The 18,943-nt window shown below is 35.6% G+C and overlaps 1 protein-coding gene across 1 annotated transcript in view; it reads right to left on the reverse strand.

The window, feature by feature from the left end:
* Positions 1 to 13,488, reverse strand: part of pdgfc (platelet derived growth factor c) — a 59,249-nt gene extending 45,761 nt beyond the window's left edge. Inside the window, exon 1 of the mRNA XM_051128371.1 lies at positions 12,764 to 13,488. Coding sequence (XP_050984328.1) covers positions 12,764 to 12,875 — 112 coding nt within the window. The 5' untranslated portion in view covers positions 12,876 to 13,488. The remainder of the gene's footprint in view (positions 1 to 12,763) is intronic.
* Between the last annotated feature and the right edge of the window lie 5,455 nt (positions 13,489 to 18,943).

Genomic DNA, 18,943 nt, shown 5'->3' on the forward strand with positions numbered 1-18,943 from the left:
AGTAATTCCAATTATATTGTTTCTTTGTGCCTTTATAGTTACAGCTGTGGTGTGGACTCTGCTATTTAACATTGACAATGGTTTGAACAAGGTTTGGTGTGAACAAGCCTTTAGGGTTAATGGTTAGGTTTATTCTTACAATCTTGAATGAACTCTTATGATTTCTCATGACGCCTGGTTGGAGAGAGACTAATAGAGGAAACAGGAAATCATAGTTGATAGATGATGGGTGGGGTGGTATCGGAAAGTACTGTAGACTTGAACTTTGGTCGTCTGCACAAGTATGCAACATATTGAACCACGTACACTACCCAGCAGGTCACATCTCTGATAGTACTGCATAATTCGAATGTTTCTGTCAGTCATGCCATTTCTGCAAAACAGGTCAAATGGAAATGAAAATTTATAGTCTGGCTTCAGTGAATCCTCAGTGGCCACGGGACATTTTTCACCCCTTTGAAAGTGGAGGACTGAGCATTCTCAATCTCTCTTGTGCAAAAACAGTAGCCGGGGGTCAGCAGAGACCTTCTGAGAAAGGCTGACGGAGGTCATGCCACCACAGTGGTGTGGTGTTGACAGCAAAATATTTTCTCATTTCAAAGCCACAGCACAAACATGCCAGTCATAATGGCATATCATTTGGCTAATCGAGTGTGTCTTGGTGTGTGGGCTGGTGATCATCCAGTGATCTCCTTCCTCGGTCATAAACATGCTGTAATGAGTGAATTTCAGACTCGTGTCTCAAATAGGCTGGTTAGCCAAGCTAACAAGACTGAATATTGGTAAAACTCTACAAAAGACTTTGGACTTGCCACTTCAGTAATAATTACCACGCTAAAGCCAAGAAAACACCCAGGATAATTAATCTTCCAGATGCAAGTTATGTTGTATAAAACAATGCCAGGATATTAATGCAATCTAAAGCCAGGTGTGAGGTTTTTTTTCCTTTTTCCTCCATTAATAATGTCCAAAACAGGCTCATTGCACAATTCAGTCATGTCATTCAAAATGTTTTAAAATAGATTTTGTATGAACTGTGGCCACAAGTAGTAAGCTAGCCAATAACTACCCATCCAGAGAAAGAAATTATTATTATTATTATTATTATAAATTATTATTTTTTTGTAGCCTACTTGTATATCTACTTCTCATGGAAACCCATTTCTGCCACTGAATAAAAAAATGGTAATTGTGACTTTTTTTTTCTCAGAATTGAGATATAAATTTACAGTTGGGAGTTATAAAGTTAAAATTGCAAGATGTATACTCAGTTCTGACTTTTTTTTTTTTTCAGAATTGTGTGATATAATTTGACAGTTGCAAGACAAACTCACACTTGACTTTTTTTCTCAGAACTGCAAGTTTATATCTTGCAACTCTGACTTTATAACATGCAATTGCAAGTTATTAAGTCAGAATTGACCCTTCACAGACAGCTTGATTGACAGGCGATCTGACCAATCATAATGTTGAATCTGCCATTCTGTCCGACAAACAAATCAGACAGGAGAGTATAATTTCTTTCTTAAAAAAAAAAAAAAAGACAACATTTTAAAGCGGAGACCTTGTTTCATACCAGAAGAAACCTGCTCTGTCTTGTCTGACGGCATATTGTCAGTATCCTTTTTGCTCTGTGATGTATTTTTCCCTGCTTGTGAGATATGAATGTAAAATTTTAAGAACAGTAAGAACAGAGCTGGACTTTATAACTTACAATTACGAGTTTATATCTCACAATTCTGAGAAAAAAAAAAAAAAAAAGTAGTCAGAATTGCGACAACCTCACAATTGCGAGAAAAAAAGTCACAACTGAGACTTTGTTTCTCACAATTCAGACTTTTTTTTCTCACAATTGCAAGTTCATATCCTGCTATTCTGAGAGAAGTCAGAATTGCAAGTTTAGGTCTTGTAACTGACTTTATAACACACAATTCCAAGTTAAGTCAAATTGTGAGATATTAACTTGGAATTAAGAACATATCAGTCTTTTTTTTTCTCCTCAGAACTGGACTTCATAACTCGCAATTGCGAGTTTATATCTAACAATGAGAAAAAAAAAGTCAGAACTGCGAGAAAAGAATTGCGACAAACTCACAATTGAGAGTTTATTTCTCACAATTATGACTTTACAACTTGAAATTGCAAGTTTATATCATGCAATTTTGAGAAAAAAAGTAAATTGCGAGTTTGTCTTACAGTTCTGATGTTTTTCTCAGAATTGTGTGTCAAGAAATGAAGTCAGAATTACAAGATAAAATTTGTTCTGACTTTTTTTTCTCAAAATTGTGTGATACGAACTTACAGTTGCATGAAATAAACTGAATTGTGATAAAACACTTGACTTTCTTAGAATTATGAGTTTATATCTTGCAACTCTGACTCTGACACAATTACTTAATTATTAATTCAGAATTGAGACAAACTTCTGAGAAGTCTTTTTTCTCCTCAGAATTGAACTTTATAACTCGTAATTGCAAGTATATATATCACAATTCTGAGAAAAAAAAGCCACAATTACATGAAAAGTCAGAATTGTGACTAACTCATAACTGCGAGAAAAATCACAGTTTATCTCTCGTAATTCTGACTTAATTTCTCACAATTTAGTTTATATCCCGCTATTCTGAGAAAATCAGAATTGCAAGTTTATATTATGCAATTCTGAAAAAAAAAGTCAGAATTGCGAGATAAGTTCTGACTTTTTTTCTCTCAGAATTGCAAGACAAACTCAAACTCAGCTTTTTTCTCTCAGAATTGCAAGTTTCTCTCTCGCAACTTTGACTTTATAACATGCAATTGCAAGAGTTATTGAGTCAGAGTTGTGAGATTTAAACTTGGAATTTTGAAAAACAGTCTTTTCTCCTCAGAATTGGACTTTATAACTCACAATTGCGAGTTTATTTTTCGCAATTCTGACTTTATATCTCACAATTGAGAAAAGTCAAAATTGCGACATATAAACGCACAATTCTGAGAAAGAAAGTCACAACTAAGAGTTAATTTCTCACAATTTGGACTTCACTCGCAACTGTAAAAGAAAAAAGTCAGAATTGTGAGATAAAGTCGCAATTACCTGTTTTTAATTTTTTATTCAGTGGCAGAAACAGACTTATCTACTATATGTTTAGATTTTTTTTAATTGTATTTGGTTTTATTGGCTTTAATATTTATTTATTTATTTTATTATTATTATTTTTAGTATACATTTGTATTATTTTATTATACATTTTATTACCTACTTAGACACACATCTACACAGGTAGATAGAGACCAAGCAAGATAAGTGCGGATTAAAAAGGGAGGGGGGCACGTCCAAAATACCTCTCTGACAGTGAGCGCTGACATCTGCCAAGGTATGTAGACATGCCTTGAAGAGATAGGAACCAAGGTCAAGTCATCACATTTACCTGCTGCCAAAAGTCTAAGGCCTTTGGAATTCAGTGTGCTCTGAAAACAGGCAATATCCCCAGACAGCTTAGGCCTAAGAGCGTAGAATTATCTGTTCCGGCAGAGCACTAGCCCTCGCAAACAGTTACAGGTTATCCGCTTGTTTCAGCACACAGGATTAAATGACCGGAGGGCCAGGTTTTTGTAGGAGTGACTAAATCCAGTCTAACTTAACCAGCATTGCCCACAAATCATTCACTTTCAATATTACCATACAATATTAGTTGATAAAGGTGTTTGTTGCAATAGTCTCTGCATTAAGTCTCTAGCAGATGTTAAGGGTTGCCCGAGTGCACGAGTCTGTTTATTAAAAAGTGCAGATACATCTGTCTTCAAACTGTCTGGGGGTGACAGGTAGGATGAATAAAGAAAGGGAGCAAAGAGTCAAAGTGAGGGATGAGCAAAAGCTTGAGGAAGTGTTGTTGTCAGAGAGTGACTGACAGGCATTAATGGCACAAGTTAAGCTGGACCTGAGGCTGCAATGTTCAGCTGCTCCAGTCTAGACAAGTGCGGATAGCCAATAAAGTCACGGTCAGTGTCAGTGCTGGAACTTGCCTCTTTACCCCTTAAATGCATGACTGTTTCGCCAATCATTACTACATATTCGGGTCTTTAGCGACCCGGACATATATATCCAGCATGAATGGATCTCTAACTTCTGCAATAGAAAAAAAAAAAAAAAAAAAAAAAAAACTCTTGACATGTTAAGAACAATTACTGAAGAATAAAATAAAGCCTATTTTGTTACCTTTTGAAACTTAGAGGGGTTCAGTTTGAGCAGATGATTGCACCATTGCTCTCATTGTCAGAGCGCACTTCCACAGCACATTCAGTATCTGGCTCATATTCGCGATCTCAATCATATTTGCAAAACTATTGTTTTCACCAATAGTTTGATCACTGTAAAGCCATTCAAACTAATTCAATTTTTGCTGATGATACTCTTTTGTTTTATGCCTGCGATAATAATAAGTGAAATATCACGTCATTATTGTCTATCAAACAGTGCCACCACAAGGAATAAAGGTAAATTGCATGTGTTTAGTCATCAGATATTTACATATTTTTGTGCATGAAAAATATACTTACTATTACACACCTCTGGTCTCTAGCTACCCTATACACTTTTTACAAAGCATTAGAGACTTTGTTTTCTTGTTTTATTGCTTATAATGAATAGATTGAGGAATAATAAAAAAAGCTGATGTCAAACTCAAAAAAGGAGGGAGAGGGTACTAAATGACGTCCCGGGTCGCTAAAGACCCGAGGTATGCATTTAAGGGTTAAAGCATTGTTTTCACACATATAAACTGTTCAAATGTTTGGGGTAGGCAAGTTTGTGTTCCCCAAGGCTGCATTTATTTGAAAAATACAGTAAAACAAAAATAAATTACTATTTTATTATAAAATATTTTAAAATAACTGTTTTTTTATTTTAATATATTTAACCCTGTGATGACAAAAACATGTCATATGATCCTTCTAACATGCTAATTTAGTGCTTGAGAAAATTATTTTATTTTATTTATTTATTTTTTTGTGGAAACTTTGATACATTCAGTGTTGCCAAGTTCATGGTTTTCCTGTGGAATTAGGTTACTTTAACACTGTTGCCGTGGGTTGTTTTTCATGTCCCAATAACGTTATATTTAGCCCCTGGCATGCAAACTGTACCAGGGGAACCCTACCAAAAAAACAAAAAAAAACAAATGTGTACGAACCTCCAGCAACGTTTTTTTTATTGGGGGACTCCCCTCGAAACGTGATTTGACTAGTTTTAAGGAGCAATTGGGCGGGTTTTGTTGTGAAAACCTGGCAACCCTGGATACATTCTTTAGGATTTGTTTGATCTATTTATTTATTTTTTGATTAACAGAAAGTTTAAAGTGACTGTTTATTTGAAACGGTTTACATTTGAGTTTTGAGTTTTTACAATTTTTTTTTTTTTTTTGTGGAAACTTCAATACTTTCCTTAGGTTTTTTTTTATTTTTACTTATTTTTTTGATTAATATAAAGTTCAAAGTAACTGTGTTTATTTGAATCTTACATTTTTTTATTTTAAAGTTTTAATATAAAAGACTTTACTGTCACTGTTCATACATTTAATGCATTCTTGCTGAATAAAAATATAAATTTTGTTAAAAAAATACTTTTACTTTTTAACATTAGTGCACAACCATATACATATGCGCAAAAACAGTGTAATATAATATGATATAATATAATATAATCTTTTTTAAACATTTAATGAAGTGTAAATGTTCTGTCTGGAAAAAAAATAATTAGATTCTGATTAAAAACAGAAAACCTATTAGCGGTTGTGCACATTTTACTATAGCCACAACTCTACAGCATCATATTTGCTGTCAGTGCAATTTGAGATTTACTGCTTTTGAAAGTCAAATCTGGGCTCAGCATTACAACTAGACTTGCCTGAAGCCAAAAAAGCATTAAGAACTCCTAGACGTTATTTCTTATCACTGCATAAATCATCAAAAATGGGAGGTAAGCAGACAGGAGGAAGCAGCTATATAGCACAATTACGGTCTTTTAAATCTGATTCCTATTTTTGGCCTTAAAGTTGAAGCACAGGACTAAATGTCTTCTATCAGTGTGATTAGATAAAATATTTAACAACTATTTTAAACTAATTCTACTATGTGATAGATCACAGCACTAGCAACACGCAAATCATAGGTCCATTTCTTAGAGAACTCACATGCTTCACATTTAAAGCACTGTAAATGTCTTTAGATGAACACATTTGCCAAGTTATGCCTGATTCTAAGGGCAAAGCAGGGTTAGCAGACTCATTTCTCCTCAGGGTAGATGATGGACCACCACTGACGTCCTGATGAAATGATCTTCAATGACCATTTCGGTGCACAAGCCATGGATTTCTTGACCTCATATTTAACTGAAACAAGAGGACATATCATTCACAGGATTATGGGTATTAGGTTGATGATGGCACAGGTGGTGCCAGCACAGAAGACAGAAAGTCCATGAAATTACAGGAGAAATGGGAAAAAAAAGCAAATCCAAGGCTATGACCCAGTTCTACAGAGGAACTCCATGGCCCTGCTGCTGATCCCTTCAAACTGGAGCTCTGTTTGGGTTAGGAATGTACACTCACTGTCCGTCAGGACAAACATCAGACAGGCATTGACTTGCCTACTTGCCAAATCTGTCGCTCTGCCTTTCAAGTGTGCTGACAGCAAAAACATGGACACCCCAACCGTGCAATCTTCTATTCTAGAAGGGTTACGGAAGAGATGTCCCTTTAAACAAACTGTGTAGTATTGCATAAATAACATCTTAAAAGTTTCCTTAAGTCTTCACTGAAAAAGCACGGTTCCCACTGAGCTTTTGAAACTCGGGCACTGGCAGGGTACGGCGTGCCGATTGACAGCAAACTTCAATGCCTACAGTATTACAGCCAGAAGGGCTTGGTGAAAAAAGGATTGGGGTAAACTTTTACTTTAACAGGGAGTCATTTGTCTTAGGTGTGCGTGTGCGCGCTTGTGTTTGAGTTACCAGAAAGCTTGTTTTCTGTTTCATTGGACTACTGGGTATTGAAAATCCTTTTGGTTTAGGGCTACCCACAATTCACAATCGCAATATAAACTTGAAATGCTATGGAAACTACTTAACACAACAGGCTGGTAATGTAGAGCTTTGCCAAGCAAGAACACTGCCAGCTGCCACACAGTCTCTGAGTTCTGGGAACAACCTTCCACTGAAGTCTTTACAACAAAGGTAATACCTACAATATGTTGTTCTCCTGCGAGGAATGGATTGAGCAAGTGGCTTCTCCACAAATCCAACAGTATCAATTTAAATGTTTTTGGCCATAAAATACAAGTACAACATTAGATCTTTTATTACATGGTAAAAAGCAGAATTTTTGCATGGACAGCAACGCAACTGACACATTCAAGGTCCTTTTCAATTCCCAGTTTCGATTCCAATGTGAATAAAAGATAATATCAAACATATTTATTCGGTTTATTTTTTTGCTAAACATTTAGTTGCAGCTGAATACCATGAACAAAAATCAACAGGCTACATAAAAACATGATTCACTTAAGAGCTGTTTGCAAATTAGAGCTGCGTGATTCTGGATAAATTGGGCTGTTGTTGTTGTTTTTTTGTTTGTTTTTTTTTTAATGGAAGTTATGGTTCTCTTACAATTCTGAGGAAAAAAAAAAATAGACAACTAAACAAAATCACATGTAGGCCTAATTTATAAGTAAATGATTCAGTGATTCACTTGGTTCATTACTGGATGAATCAGTGTTATTGAATGAATGATTACAATGATTAAAGACAAACACATTATTAACAGCCCCCTTTCACCATCTACTTGCATAACGACGTAATCGATAAATCTTTAACATTATTTGGAATGTCAAATTAACTTTCACAAGGATTATTTACTCTATTTTGATCTCTACCGTACATATCAGAGTTTATATCCAAACTATGAACTTTTATCCCAGTACCTCTGTGATTATTTTAATGTTTGTAACACAGAAATAATGAACTGTGTGGTTGAAAAGACTGTGAAACTGTTTCATTCATATACACGACAGTGGCTCTCTTTAGGTCAGTGGCAGATTTGAATGTTCAAATCACACCGGTCATACGCTGCACGGAAGAAAGGTTGGCGAATCAAACAGATGAATCATTGTAATTTAGGAACAGAATCACGGTGGTATTTAAATTGTGTAACGATCTGTTAAATTAAAATGCTTTGTCATATTGGTGGTGACACATCTATTGCAACATGTTTAGCTTATCACAAATATTATAGACTAGTTTGCTTTTTCGACTTCTGATCGCAAGTGTAGCCATAATTTGGAGCGCTATGTGCTTAGATTAGCCAGCATGGTCCTGTCAGATCACTAGGTCGGGTCCTCACAGATGAAACAACAACAACAACAACAACAACATCATATAGGAATTGATAGGCGGAATCGAAATGTTAGTATCCCATTCCTGACCTTAAGTATCCGATTCTGGATTCAGAAACGATTTTCGCTACCCAACCCTAAACATTACGGTTAAACCACAGACGTTACATGGACTATTTTAACAATATCCTTACTACCTTTCTGGGCTTTGAACGTTTCAGCTGCATTGCTGTCTATGCAGGGTCAGAAAGCTCTCAGATTTCATCAAAAATATCTTAATTTGCATTCTGAAGATGAACGAAGATCTTACAGGTTCAGAACGGCATGAGGAGGAGTAATTAATGACAGAATTTTCATTTGTGGGTGAACTACCCCTTTAAGATGCATGACGTGTATGAAATACTGTGATAAACGTACATGTTTATAACTAGATTTAAAATCTTAACTACACAGTGAAGTGTTGCTTATGAGCATTCAAGCAATACTATCCTTTAATCATTACACACCCACCACTTAACTGTCGGATGCGTGAGGCACGCTGCATTTCCCAGTTAGCTGGTGCACCACATTAACCCCATTCCTAACTGAGTAATCCAGTAATGCAGAGCCTCGCGAGGCATTCGGTTGTTATCGAGGCTGACTCTCACACGTCTCTGCCTGAGATGTCAGAGGGGTTACAACAGATTAATTACGGATAATCTGGCACCATTAGGAAACTGCAGCTGCTTTCTGAACCCACTCCATTGCTACAGAACTGGCTTGTGGACACAGCCAAAAAAGGAACAGCTAAGTGACTATGGTGCAAGAATTTGTAGTTCTGTCATTATTAGGGTAGGACACTGGACACTGTTGCAACAAGGGTTAATGAACAACTACTCACATGTTTAGCATCTGGGGTTTGACTGATTCTTCGCTTGAATGCCATCTAGTTAATGCTGAGAACATTAAGTTAAATTTGATATTAATAACATGGCTATACATTTAAGGTCTCTGTTAGATGTTAATCATTTCACATTAAGTCTAAAATAATGACAGAAATCACATATGCTCATTCATAAGTAAGAATATAAAAATAAATGGGCATTTAAGGTGGAGCAGACAACCATTCAGGCTCTGTTTACTCAAAGCTCCATAGTGCATGCAAGGTTGTAACTACAGTTGAAGTCAAAAGTGTTCACGCACCTTGCAGAATCTGCTAAATGTTAATTATTTTACCAAAATAAGAGAGGTCGTACAAAATGCTTCTCATTTTTTATTTAGTACTGACCTGAATAAGATATTTCACAGAAAAAATGATTCCATATAGTCCACAAGTGGAAAAAAAAAAACCTGCTTAAAAGTTAACACCCTCTTGATTCTTAATACTGTGTTGTTACCTGAATGATCCACAGCTGTGTTTTTTTTTTTTTTTTGTTTAGTAATAGTTCTTTATGAGTCCCTTGTTTGTCCTGAAAAGTTAAACTGCCCAACGTTCTTCAGAAAAAAATCCTTCAGGTCGCACAAATTCTTTGGTTTTTCAGCATTTTTGTGTATTTGATTCTTTCCCAACAATGACTGTATGACTCATATGCAACTATTGTAGAAAGTTCAAATGCTTACTTATGCTTCAGAAGGAAACAATGCATTGAGAGCAAGGGGGTGAAAACTTTTTGAATTTGAAGATCATTTTTGAAGAAATTTATTTATTTTTTTTTGTCGTCTTCTGGGCAACATTTAAGTATCTTCTGTAGCTTCTGAAGGGCAGTACTACATAAAAAAAATACAATATTTACACAAAATAAGAAAAATGTACACATCTTTATTCTGTTCAAAAGTTTACACCCCTGGCTCTTAATGCATCATGTTTCCTTCTGAAGCATCAGTGAGCTGCATTCTGCAACCTTCTGTAATAGTTGCATATGAAACCCTCAGTTGTCCTCAGTCTGAAAAGATGGATCTCAAAATCATACAGACATTGTCGGAAAGGGTTCAAATACACAAAAATGTATTTGTGGGACTCATGAACTACTATCACTAAACAAAAAACAAACAAACAAAAAAAAAAAAACAGCTGTGGATCATTCAGGTAACAACATAGTATTAAGAATCAAGTGTATGTAAACTTTTGAACTGGGTCATTTTTCTAAATTCAACTATTATTTTCTCTTGTGGACTAGATGTAAACGTCTTTTATGTTAAATATCTTATTCAGATAAGTACTAAAAAAAAAATAACGTGTATGATCCCTCTTATTTTGGTAAAATAATTAACATTTTGCAGATTCTGCAAGATGTATGTAAACTTTTGACTTCAACTGTATAAGGCTGTTAATTTGTTAACATGTTAAATAAGTACAGCTAATCATTCAGATAACACACTAAAAATGTACACATTTAACCATGTCCTTTGACCTGACAAACCAAAAGCAGGCAGCACAGAATGAGTAAGGACTCGTCCATATTGAAGAAGCCTTGGATGTCAAACAGAGCAAGACAGTTTAAATAGGGTAAAATAAAATAAATCTTGTTGTAACACTCTCAACATGTCCCTACTGCAAGCAGACCAACCTTCAGCATGATCACTTACAATGAATTCATGAATCAGCATTTAAAGGTCAGGTCAGTGCAAACACCAGCAGACATTTGAGTCACTAGCAAGGATGGATTCGGAAACATCTTTCACCCACCTTTATCAACTATATCCCCCTACTCACATCAAGAATTTTTATGAAAACCACTGAACCAAAAGAACGTGAAAAGTACTCATCTATGAACTATGTGCTGGCAAACTCTCTTCTGAGGTTAACCTGAAAAAGTTGGTCGAGTAGCTTTTTAACCTGACCTTAACCTCACACTGCAGCTGTGAAATAAAACCAGCCTCAGATCAGCGGTGAAGAACCGCCTCAATCAACACCAACCAGAGATGGCTGCGACAGAGCATCTACTGTTATGGCAATTAAAGAGGGCCAGAGAACAAGACTCTCCGTTCAGAGACCCTTGGCAGAGCACACTACCAATTCACCTCCATTCTTAAGCCATTGGGGAATAAAGGTGGCGCTACAGCCAAAGACCCCTATCAAATTGCAATCGCAAGGGTCTTCCTTATCTCACAACTCTGACCTGAGAAGACTAGATATGCACTGCATCAGATGTGCCAATTCAATTAAGCCTGACTTTAATAGACAAAGATGTTATGATTTTACAGTCTTTTGGTAACTTTATATTTTTAAACGACATGGAACTAGAAGGATTTTGTTTATAGGCTTCCAAACAAAAAACAAAGTGTTTTTTTCCATATAAACACAGCTTTCTAGTAGACATGCTCTTCACGTACCATAGTTTAGAGAAAGAATGATAATACAATGAAAGCTCTGATAGTGGGCCCAGAGAAGCAAGATGTTTCCACTCTGCTTCACCCCTGACACAGTAAGGGGCGCTCCCTCGCCTAAGTCAACACAAGTAGTAGTTTACATTTTGTTAATGGTGCGCAATGGGCGACAGTTTGCCTGTCCCCACCAACGCCTGCTTTACAACACTGAGCTTACAGTTTCACAGCAAAGTTAAATGGAAACTTTTGCTTTATTTTATTTATCATTATGAATTTTTTTTTTTTTTTTAAGTTCACCTGTGAGCTTTGGTGGGATTCAGAGAAAAGCAAATTACATGGCCCCGGGGCACCCCACGCTTCATGAATGGAGTCTTTCTGCGATCAGAGAGAAATCCCTCCCCAGGGGACCCGGTTACCCGGAGATTTTTTTCCTCTTAAATACACATACAGATGTGCGTTTCATACACATGAAAGTCAAAGGTAACTTCAACTTCCTACTAAGCATAATCCTATGTGAACCTCTTTAATTGTAGCCATTTATGGCAAGCCGTTTAAACATTAAATCCCTTTAAGTACTATTTCTGTTAATTACTATTCCTTAGATTAATAAGGACACCAGCGGTCACTGGTATACTTTTTAAATTTCACCAGTAATTTATTGGATACTAGTGCATAGTAGTAGGCTACTACTAATATTAGTAGTTAATTTCCGATTTTTATCTAACAATTGGGTACATGGTGATTAGGTATTAAGTATCAGTAGCATATATAAATCAAATTGTTGCTGAATTTGTTTTACTAGTACTTATTCTCTGGTACAACTCCCAATAGTTGCTAGTATGCATTACAGATTCACTAGTACCTAGATCACAGGCACTTGAATAAGAATTATGGGATAAATATGAATAACATTTCTTGTAACACTAGTTACTTTTCCCCCAGTACCACAAAATGTACTTTTTAAGTCATAAATGTTAAAAAGGCTTGCCATTGCAGAGGTAAACTCAATGCGTTCAGTTCTAATACACCATCAGAAGTCGCACACAACTCAGCAACAGCAATATAAGATCATGCAGTGACTTTTTGAACTTACCATTCTGCTCTTTCGTACTGGCGTGGTGAACCTTACTGATGTGACTCGATTCCGCCACCGACTCATGCTGATGAAGAGACGATATAAGAATCAAGAGAAGCAATGGAATCATTTGGATAAATGGTGGCTGTCGGTGCTTATAGGCACTTAGTATGTGTCGCTTGAATCACCATGCAGAAATATTGTTCGTGAGACGCGTATCCAACTTTGGACACATCAGTAAGAGGCACGCGTAAAGTAAAGTCCACATAATCCTGATCGGACAGAGTTTCTACTGCGAAAACTTCTCTGTGGAAAGTTTCCCGAGGAGCATCTGCGCAAAGTTAAGCATTAATTGCAGTTAACTTAGTGAGCGCACACCTGTTCAAGAGGACAGTTGGAAACGTGTACTGCTGTAAATTAAGATCTGCTGAGACGCGAAACGTGCATTTGTCTGTTTACAAAGTGTTCGTCTTTCCCTTGCACACACAGATAGTCCATTCGCGGAACGCAACACATAGCGACCGACTCTGGGTAAAATAGCACTTGTAGCGTTGCGCGTCCAACTTTCTTAAGGAAATGAACGTCTTGAGCTGGCTCCAAATGTTTGGCGAGCGCAGACGGCCGACTGGCGACACAACAGGTGCTGCACATAAAGTAAAAGTTCCCCGTGGAGGAAACTCCCCGGAGAGGCGGGGACCATTCACAAGCTGCTGCTGGTGCTGCCGCTATAGTCGCATGGAGTGAGAGACTATATTTCTCACATTTCCACTGCCACACAAGTATATATGAATCTGCGTGTGTGAGAGGGAGAGAGAGAGAGAGAGAGAGAGACGAAGGAGAAAGAGCATATGCTTATGGGTCAATAACTTGACGCTCGTTTTGTCTGTTAATGATTAAGTTATCATTAATATAATTAATAACATTAAAAATGCAATTAATCAAAAAAAAAAAAAAAGACTTCTATGAGGTATATTTTTGATTTCCTTAATTTAAATTGATTTGCATAATGTGTTTGGTGCTTGCAGTCAAAACTGTATATACAGTTGAGGTCAAAAGTTTACATACACCTTGCAGAATCTGCAAAATTGTAATTATTTTACCATAGTAATAGGGATCATACAAAATGCATGTTATAAGATATTTCAAATAATAGTTGTCATTTATAAGAATGAACTGTTTAAAAGTTTACATACATTTGATTCTTAATACCGTGTTGTTACTTTAATGATCCACAGTTGTTTTTTTTTTTTGTTTGTTTATTTTGTTTTGTTTAGTGATAGTTGTTCATGAGTCCCGCTGTTCTTCAGAAAAATCCTTCAGGTCCCACAAATGATTTGGTTTTTTAGCATTTTTGTGTATTTGAACCTTTTGAAACAATGACTGTATGATTTTGAGATCCATCTTTTCACACTGAGGACAACTGATGGGCCCCATGCAACTATTACAGAAGGTTCAAATGCTCACTGATGCTCCAGAAGGAAAAATGATGCATTAAAGGAGAAGTCCACTTTCAGAACAACAATTTACAGATAATGTATTCACCCCCTTGTCGTCCAAGATGTTCATGTCTTTCTTTCTTCAGTCGTAAAGAAATTATGTTTTTTGAGGAAAAACATTTCAGGATTTTTCTTCATATAATGGACTGATATGGTGCCCTGATTTTGAGCTTCCAAAATGCAGTTTAAATGTGGCTTCAAACAATCCCAAATGCAGAGGAAGAAGGGTCTTAGCTAGCGAAACGATCAGTTATTTTCATTTAAAAATTACAATTTAAATACTTTTTAATCTCAAACGCTGGAGTTGTCTTACTCTGTGTATTCTGACTCAAGACATTTAGGGTATGTCGAAAAACTCACACCGTATTTTCTCCCTCAACTTCAAAAATCATTTCAAAATCATCACTGCAGAAGTTCCGACCCAGTCTTTGCAAAGTAAACATGCAAAGAAGATCAAACACCCTTAACAAAAAAGGTAAAACAGTGATATAGAACAATTTTGAAGCTGAGGGAGAAAATACAGTCTACAGTTTTTCGACATACCCTAATTGTCTTGAGCTAGAATACACAGAGTTTAAGAGAGAGTAAGACAACACCAGTGTTTGAGATTAAAAAGTATATAAATTGTATTATTTTTATGAAAATAACCAATTGTTTCACTAGATAAGACCCTTCTTCCTCGGCTGAAATCGTTTACAACCGCATTTGGGATCGTTTGAAGCCGCATTTAAACTGCATTTTGGATTGCATTTCAAATTCTAATCCTAAAATGTCAACGACAGAAGAAAGGAAGACATGAACACCTTGGATGACAAGAGGGTGAGTACATTATTTGTAAACTGTTGTTCTGGAAGTGGACTTCTCCTTTAAGAGCCAGGGGTGTAAACTTTTGAACAGAATGAAGATGTGGACATTTTTCTTATTTTGCTAAATATCTTTTTTTTTCCATTTAGTACTGCCCTTCAGAAGCTATATGTTTCCCAGAAGACAAAATAAGTTAAATTTACCCTGATCTTTAGATTCAAAAAGTTTTCATCCCCCGGCTCTTCGATAACAATAGTTTCTGCCATGTACCATAGTTACAGCTACTGTTACAACTGCAGATTAATAAAAAATATTTTTGAAACTCCTTTAACAGTGTAAAAAATCTTGCATTAATCATTAGTTCATGACTGCTTCGCATGTTTATGGAAAGGCTTCCTGAACGGGTGTGACCATTTGGAACTAGGCCTAACACTATTATTATCACAAGTTGTGGCCTGTGTCGGTTCTTATGTCTGAATCTTTTCATCATTTTGTTTGGCATTTCATCATTGTGAAGTCAGAACAATGCCTAAAGCATCTTAAGGGAACCGCTAAAGACCTCTTAATTTGTCAAATCAAAGCTGCAGACAGTGCACTTACTCCCCTTGTGTAAGTTATTTCCTTCTCCTTGCTCAAAGCATCAAGCCATGAAGGTTTTTTCATGTGGTTAATCTCATCTCCCAGTTGTCAACGTGTTCCTTACGTGCCTGTTAGGTGTAGATTTCTATGGCAGACTAAACAATCAGAGAAGGGCACACATTGAAGTGATTCTCCCAGACAAATGATGCAATGGCAAAGCAATTCACTTTCAGCCCCAGACCACTACAGAAGAGGGAAAAAAATTTGAGACCAGAAGCATGTGGAAGCTAAAAATCTCAATCTAGATGACATGATCAGATTTCTAAGTGTGTTTTATTGTTGCATTGTGTGCGACATGGACAGAAACAACAATTGGAGAGGTGAAAAAATTACATATACAGCACCTATGCATATGTACATACATACAGTACATATGATTAAAGTGGAAGGTAATAATTATAGTGTTTTTTTGACAAATTATTATTTTGAGTCAGGACAGGAATAGGTTTTTAAAGAAAACATGGTACTGTAAAGACAAAACATGGTTTATTTTGGCTATTTTTTGGTTTGTAGAAGAATTTGCCTCTAGGTATGCAGGAAATGTTGCTTATGGATCCCTCAGTAGCAGAAAGTGGAAAGGTGTAGTATATGTTGCCGCCAGACTGGAGGTCATGTGCAGACTATGGGAGAGTATCATATTCCAACCCAAAACCTACAGCAGATGTCAGCACCTCTGCCAGAAAGAATCTCTCTCTCTCTCTCTCTCTGTATATGGGGGAGGGGTTTCAGTAGATTGCTATTTTGCCTCATTCGAGACACTACAGTGTCTTATGCTTTCACGGTGGTCCTGTGAATCACTTTGATATTGAGTCTAGATAAACAGTCAAATTACAAACAAGGCTATTTGAGGACTGGAGGAAAAGGTCAGTGTGGTCACTGCCTGTCTGGCCAGCAAACACTGAGTTAGCATCCGGCTGTAGCATTAGCGAGAACATAATCTTTGTTTGTCTGTAATAAGGTCATAGAGGAAACTAAACTAAACAAACATTGTGTCACCTTCCATCCAGTGCAGTATCCATCACACAGGATATGACATGTTAGATTGTCCAGAACAGGAAATGCTTCACCGGTGAGGGACATTACAAAGATGTGCTGATGATTTCCAGTCAAATCCAGTGTTATTTTTGCATTATTCATATACATATGTCAGGGGTGTTTCCTCAGAAGAGGCAAGGGAGGCAGTGCCTCCTCAGAATATTGGATGAGAAAAAAATCATAGTACAGTAATAAATCAATGCCAATATTCCAAAATATAATTTTGAAAAGTGTACTTGTTTTTCTAAAGAAACATAGTCCAAAAGTGATACAGCCGGTAAAGTTACAACAAGAGTCCCCATCTCTCTCCCATCCCCTGAGCCCATTGAATTTTAACAGAATGCCTTCATTGTGATATGATTGGATATTATTGGTTGTGATTGGCTGTGATTGGTTCATGTGATAAATTCCACCTCTTGTGTTCATGCGTGTTCACGAATCAGTCTGAATGACCAATATATACGGTGTTAAAGGGAAGACTATTTATTATATATATATATATATATATATATATATATATATTTATATATTAAGAATTTGGAATTTACATTGAATACCCGTAAATTGACATTCCTAGAATTCCCAGCGTTACATTGCAATGTTTACAATGTTACAATGTTTCTTCATAGTTTTTTCTTATCAGTTTTGTACATTAGGGTTGTATGTTATATCTAATGTTGTTAAATTAATGTTTATTGCATTATTAAAAAAGTGGCTTTGGTTAATCATGTGACTTTCTCATCATCACCTGGTGCATTACAAAGGTACAAAACAGATTTCAGTACTTTAATAGTTTGGTGTATTAATTTATATCAGTTAATCAAATTACGGTATTAAACTGTAAATTTAAGGTAGAACCATAAAATCTAAAATGTTGCTACCATATTTTTTACGGTAAAATTCTGGCAATAGCTGTTTTTTTTTTACTGTATATTTTACAGTTTTTTGGGGGTTTTTTACAGTGTGAGTAATCAGCTTGGTGAAATTTAAAGTAAATCTCTGTGTCTGTGACCAATATTAACTGAGCTTTGATGGCTAATGATCTGAAAAATTAAAAAGTACTTAAAAGTTAACTATTAAAAAGAATAGCTAAATGTTACACACACACACACACACATATATATATATATATATATTACATTTATGCTAAAATATATTAATATATATATAGTACATATATATATACTATAATTTTTTTTTTAAATAGCGTTTTGGTTTAATCATTTTAATAGTTTAAGTTTTAGTACTTGTATGTGTGTTTGCAATTTGCACTATTCTTTTCTATTTTGCTTTATTTTTAAGGCTTAGTTTTAGTAATTTTAGTGCTTCAATTTAAACTTTAATTTAATTTCAGTTAGTTACCAATATTTTAATATTGTTATGTATCAACATAGATGTAGTTATTTCTTATTTAGTTTTTATTTAAAATGTTATTTTATAACATTTAAAATATGTAATAATTTTAGCTTTAGCTAACATTAACTACTCTAGTCAAGTCAGTTAGATATCAATATTTCTAATTTAGTTTTTCATGTAATATTTAATTTTATTGCATTTAAAATACGTAATAGTATTAGTTTTAGCTAACATTAACTACACTTGTCAAGTCACTATAATATTTGTCACGTTTAATGTATTTTGGCTCACAGTAACAATGTGAATCAGCATACAGTATAATGACATGGTTGTCGTGGTATAAAGATTTAAAAAATCATTTTGTATTTAGCATCTGATCTCTGTTTGTACTGTACTGAACATTTGTAGCTGTTAAAGTTCCATGTAATTTGTCAGGTGAGTAAATTCTCTCCTTGTAAATTGCTTCTAGACTGTGATTTGGTCCTGTTCCAATGTGAGAAAAGGCTATTGACCTGCTCACTTTGATTCATTTGGGTCTCTTCCAAGAGACATAAAAAGGGAAAGTAAAAGTTAAAACAATTTCTTGCTAAGCTGCAATTACGACCTAGGGAATTATCGCACTCTGTACTTCACAAGACAGACCATCTTGATAGATTTTATCAGACAAAAATGTTGTAAAGTGAATGAGTGAGAGTCTATAGGATGAGTCATGCTGCTCGCACAGCCTTTTGGCAAGGAAAAACAGCGTGAATCCTTGAAATAGACATTGTCGGGAAAAGTAAAAAGTCTGTGACAAACAGATTTATTAATACACTTCCTATCATTACTTGCATCTTGTGACAGTCCCTTTCTTACATGCTGTTTATCA

This window comes from Labeo rohita, chromosome 14 (genome assembly GCF_022985175.1).
Source record: "Labeo rohita strain BAU-BD-2019 chromosome 14, IGBB_LRoh.1.0, whole genome shotgun sequence".
In the NCBI taxonomy this organism is placed as follows: domain Eukaryota; kingdom Metazoa; phylum Chordata; class Actinopteri; order Cypriniformes; family Cyprinidae; genus Labeo; species Labeo rohita.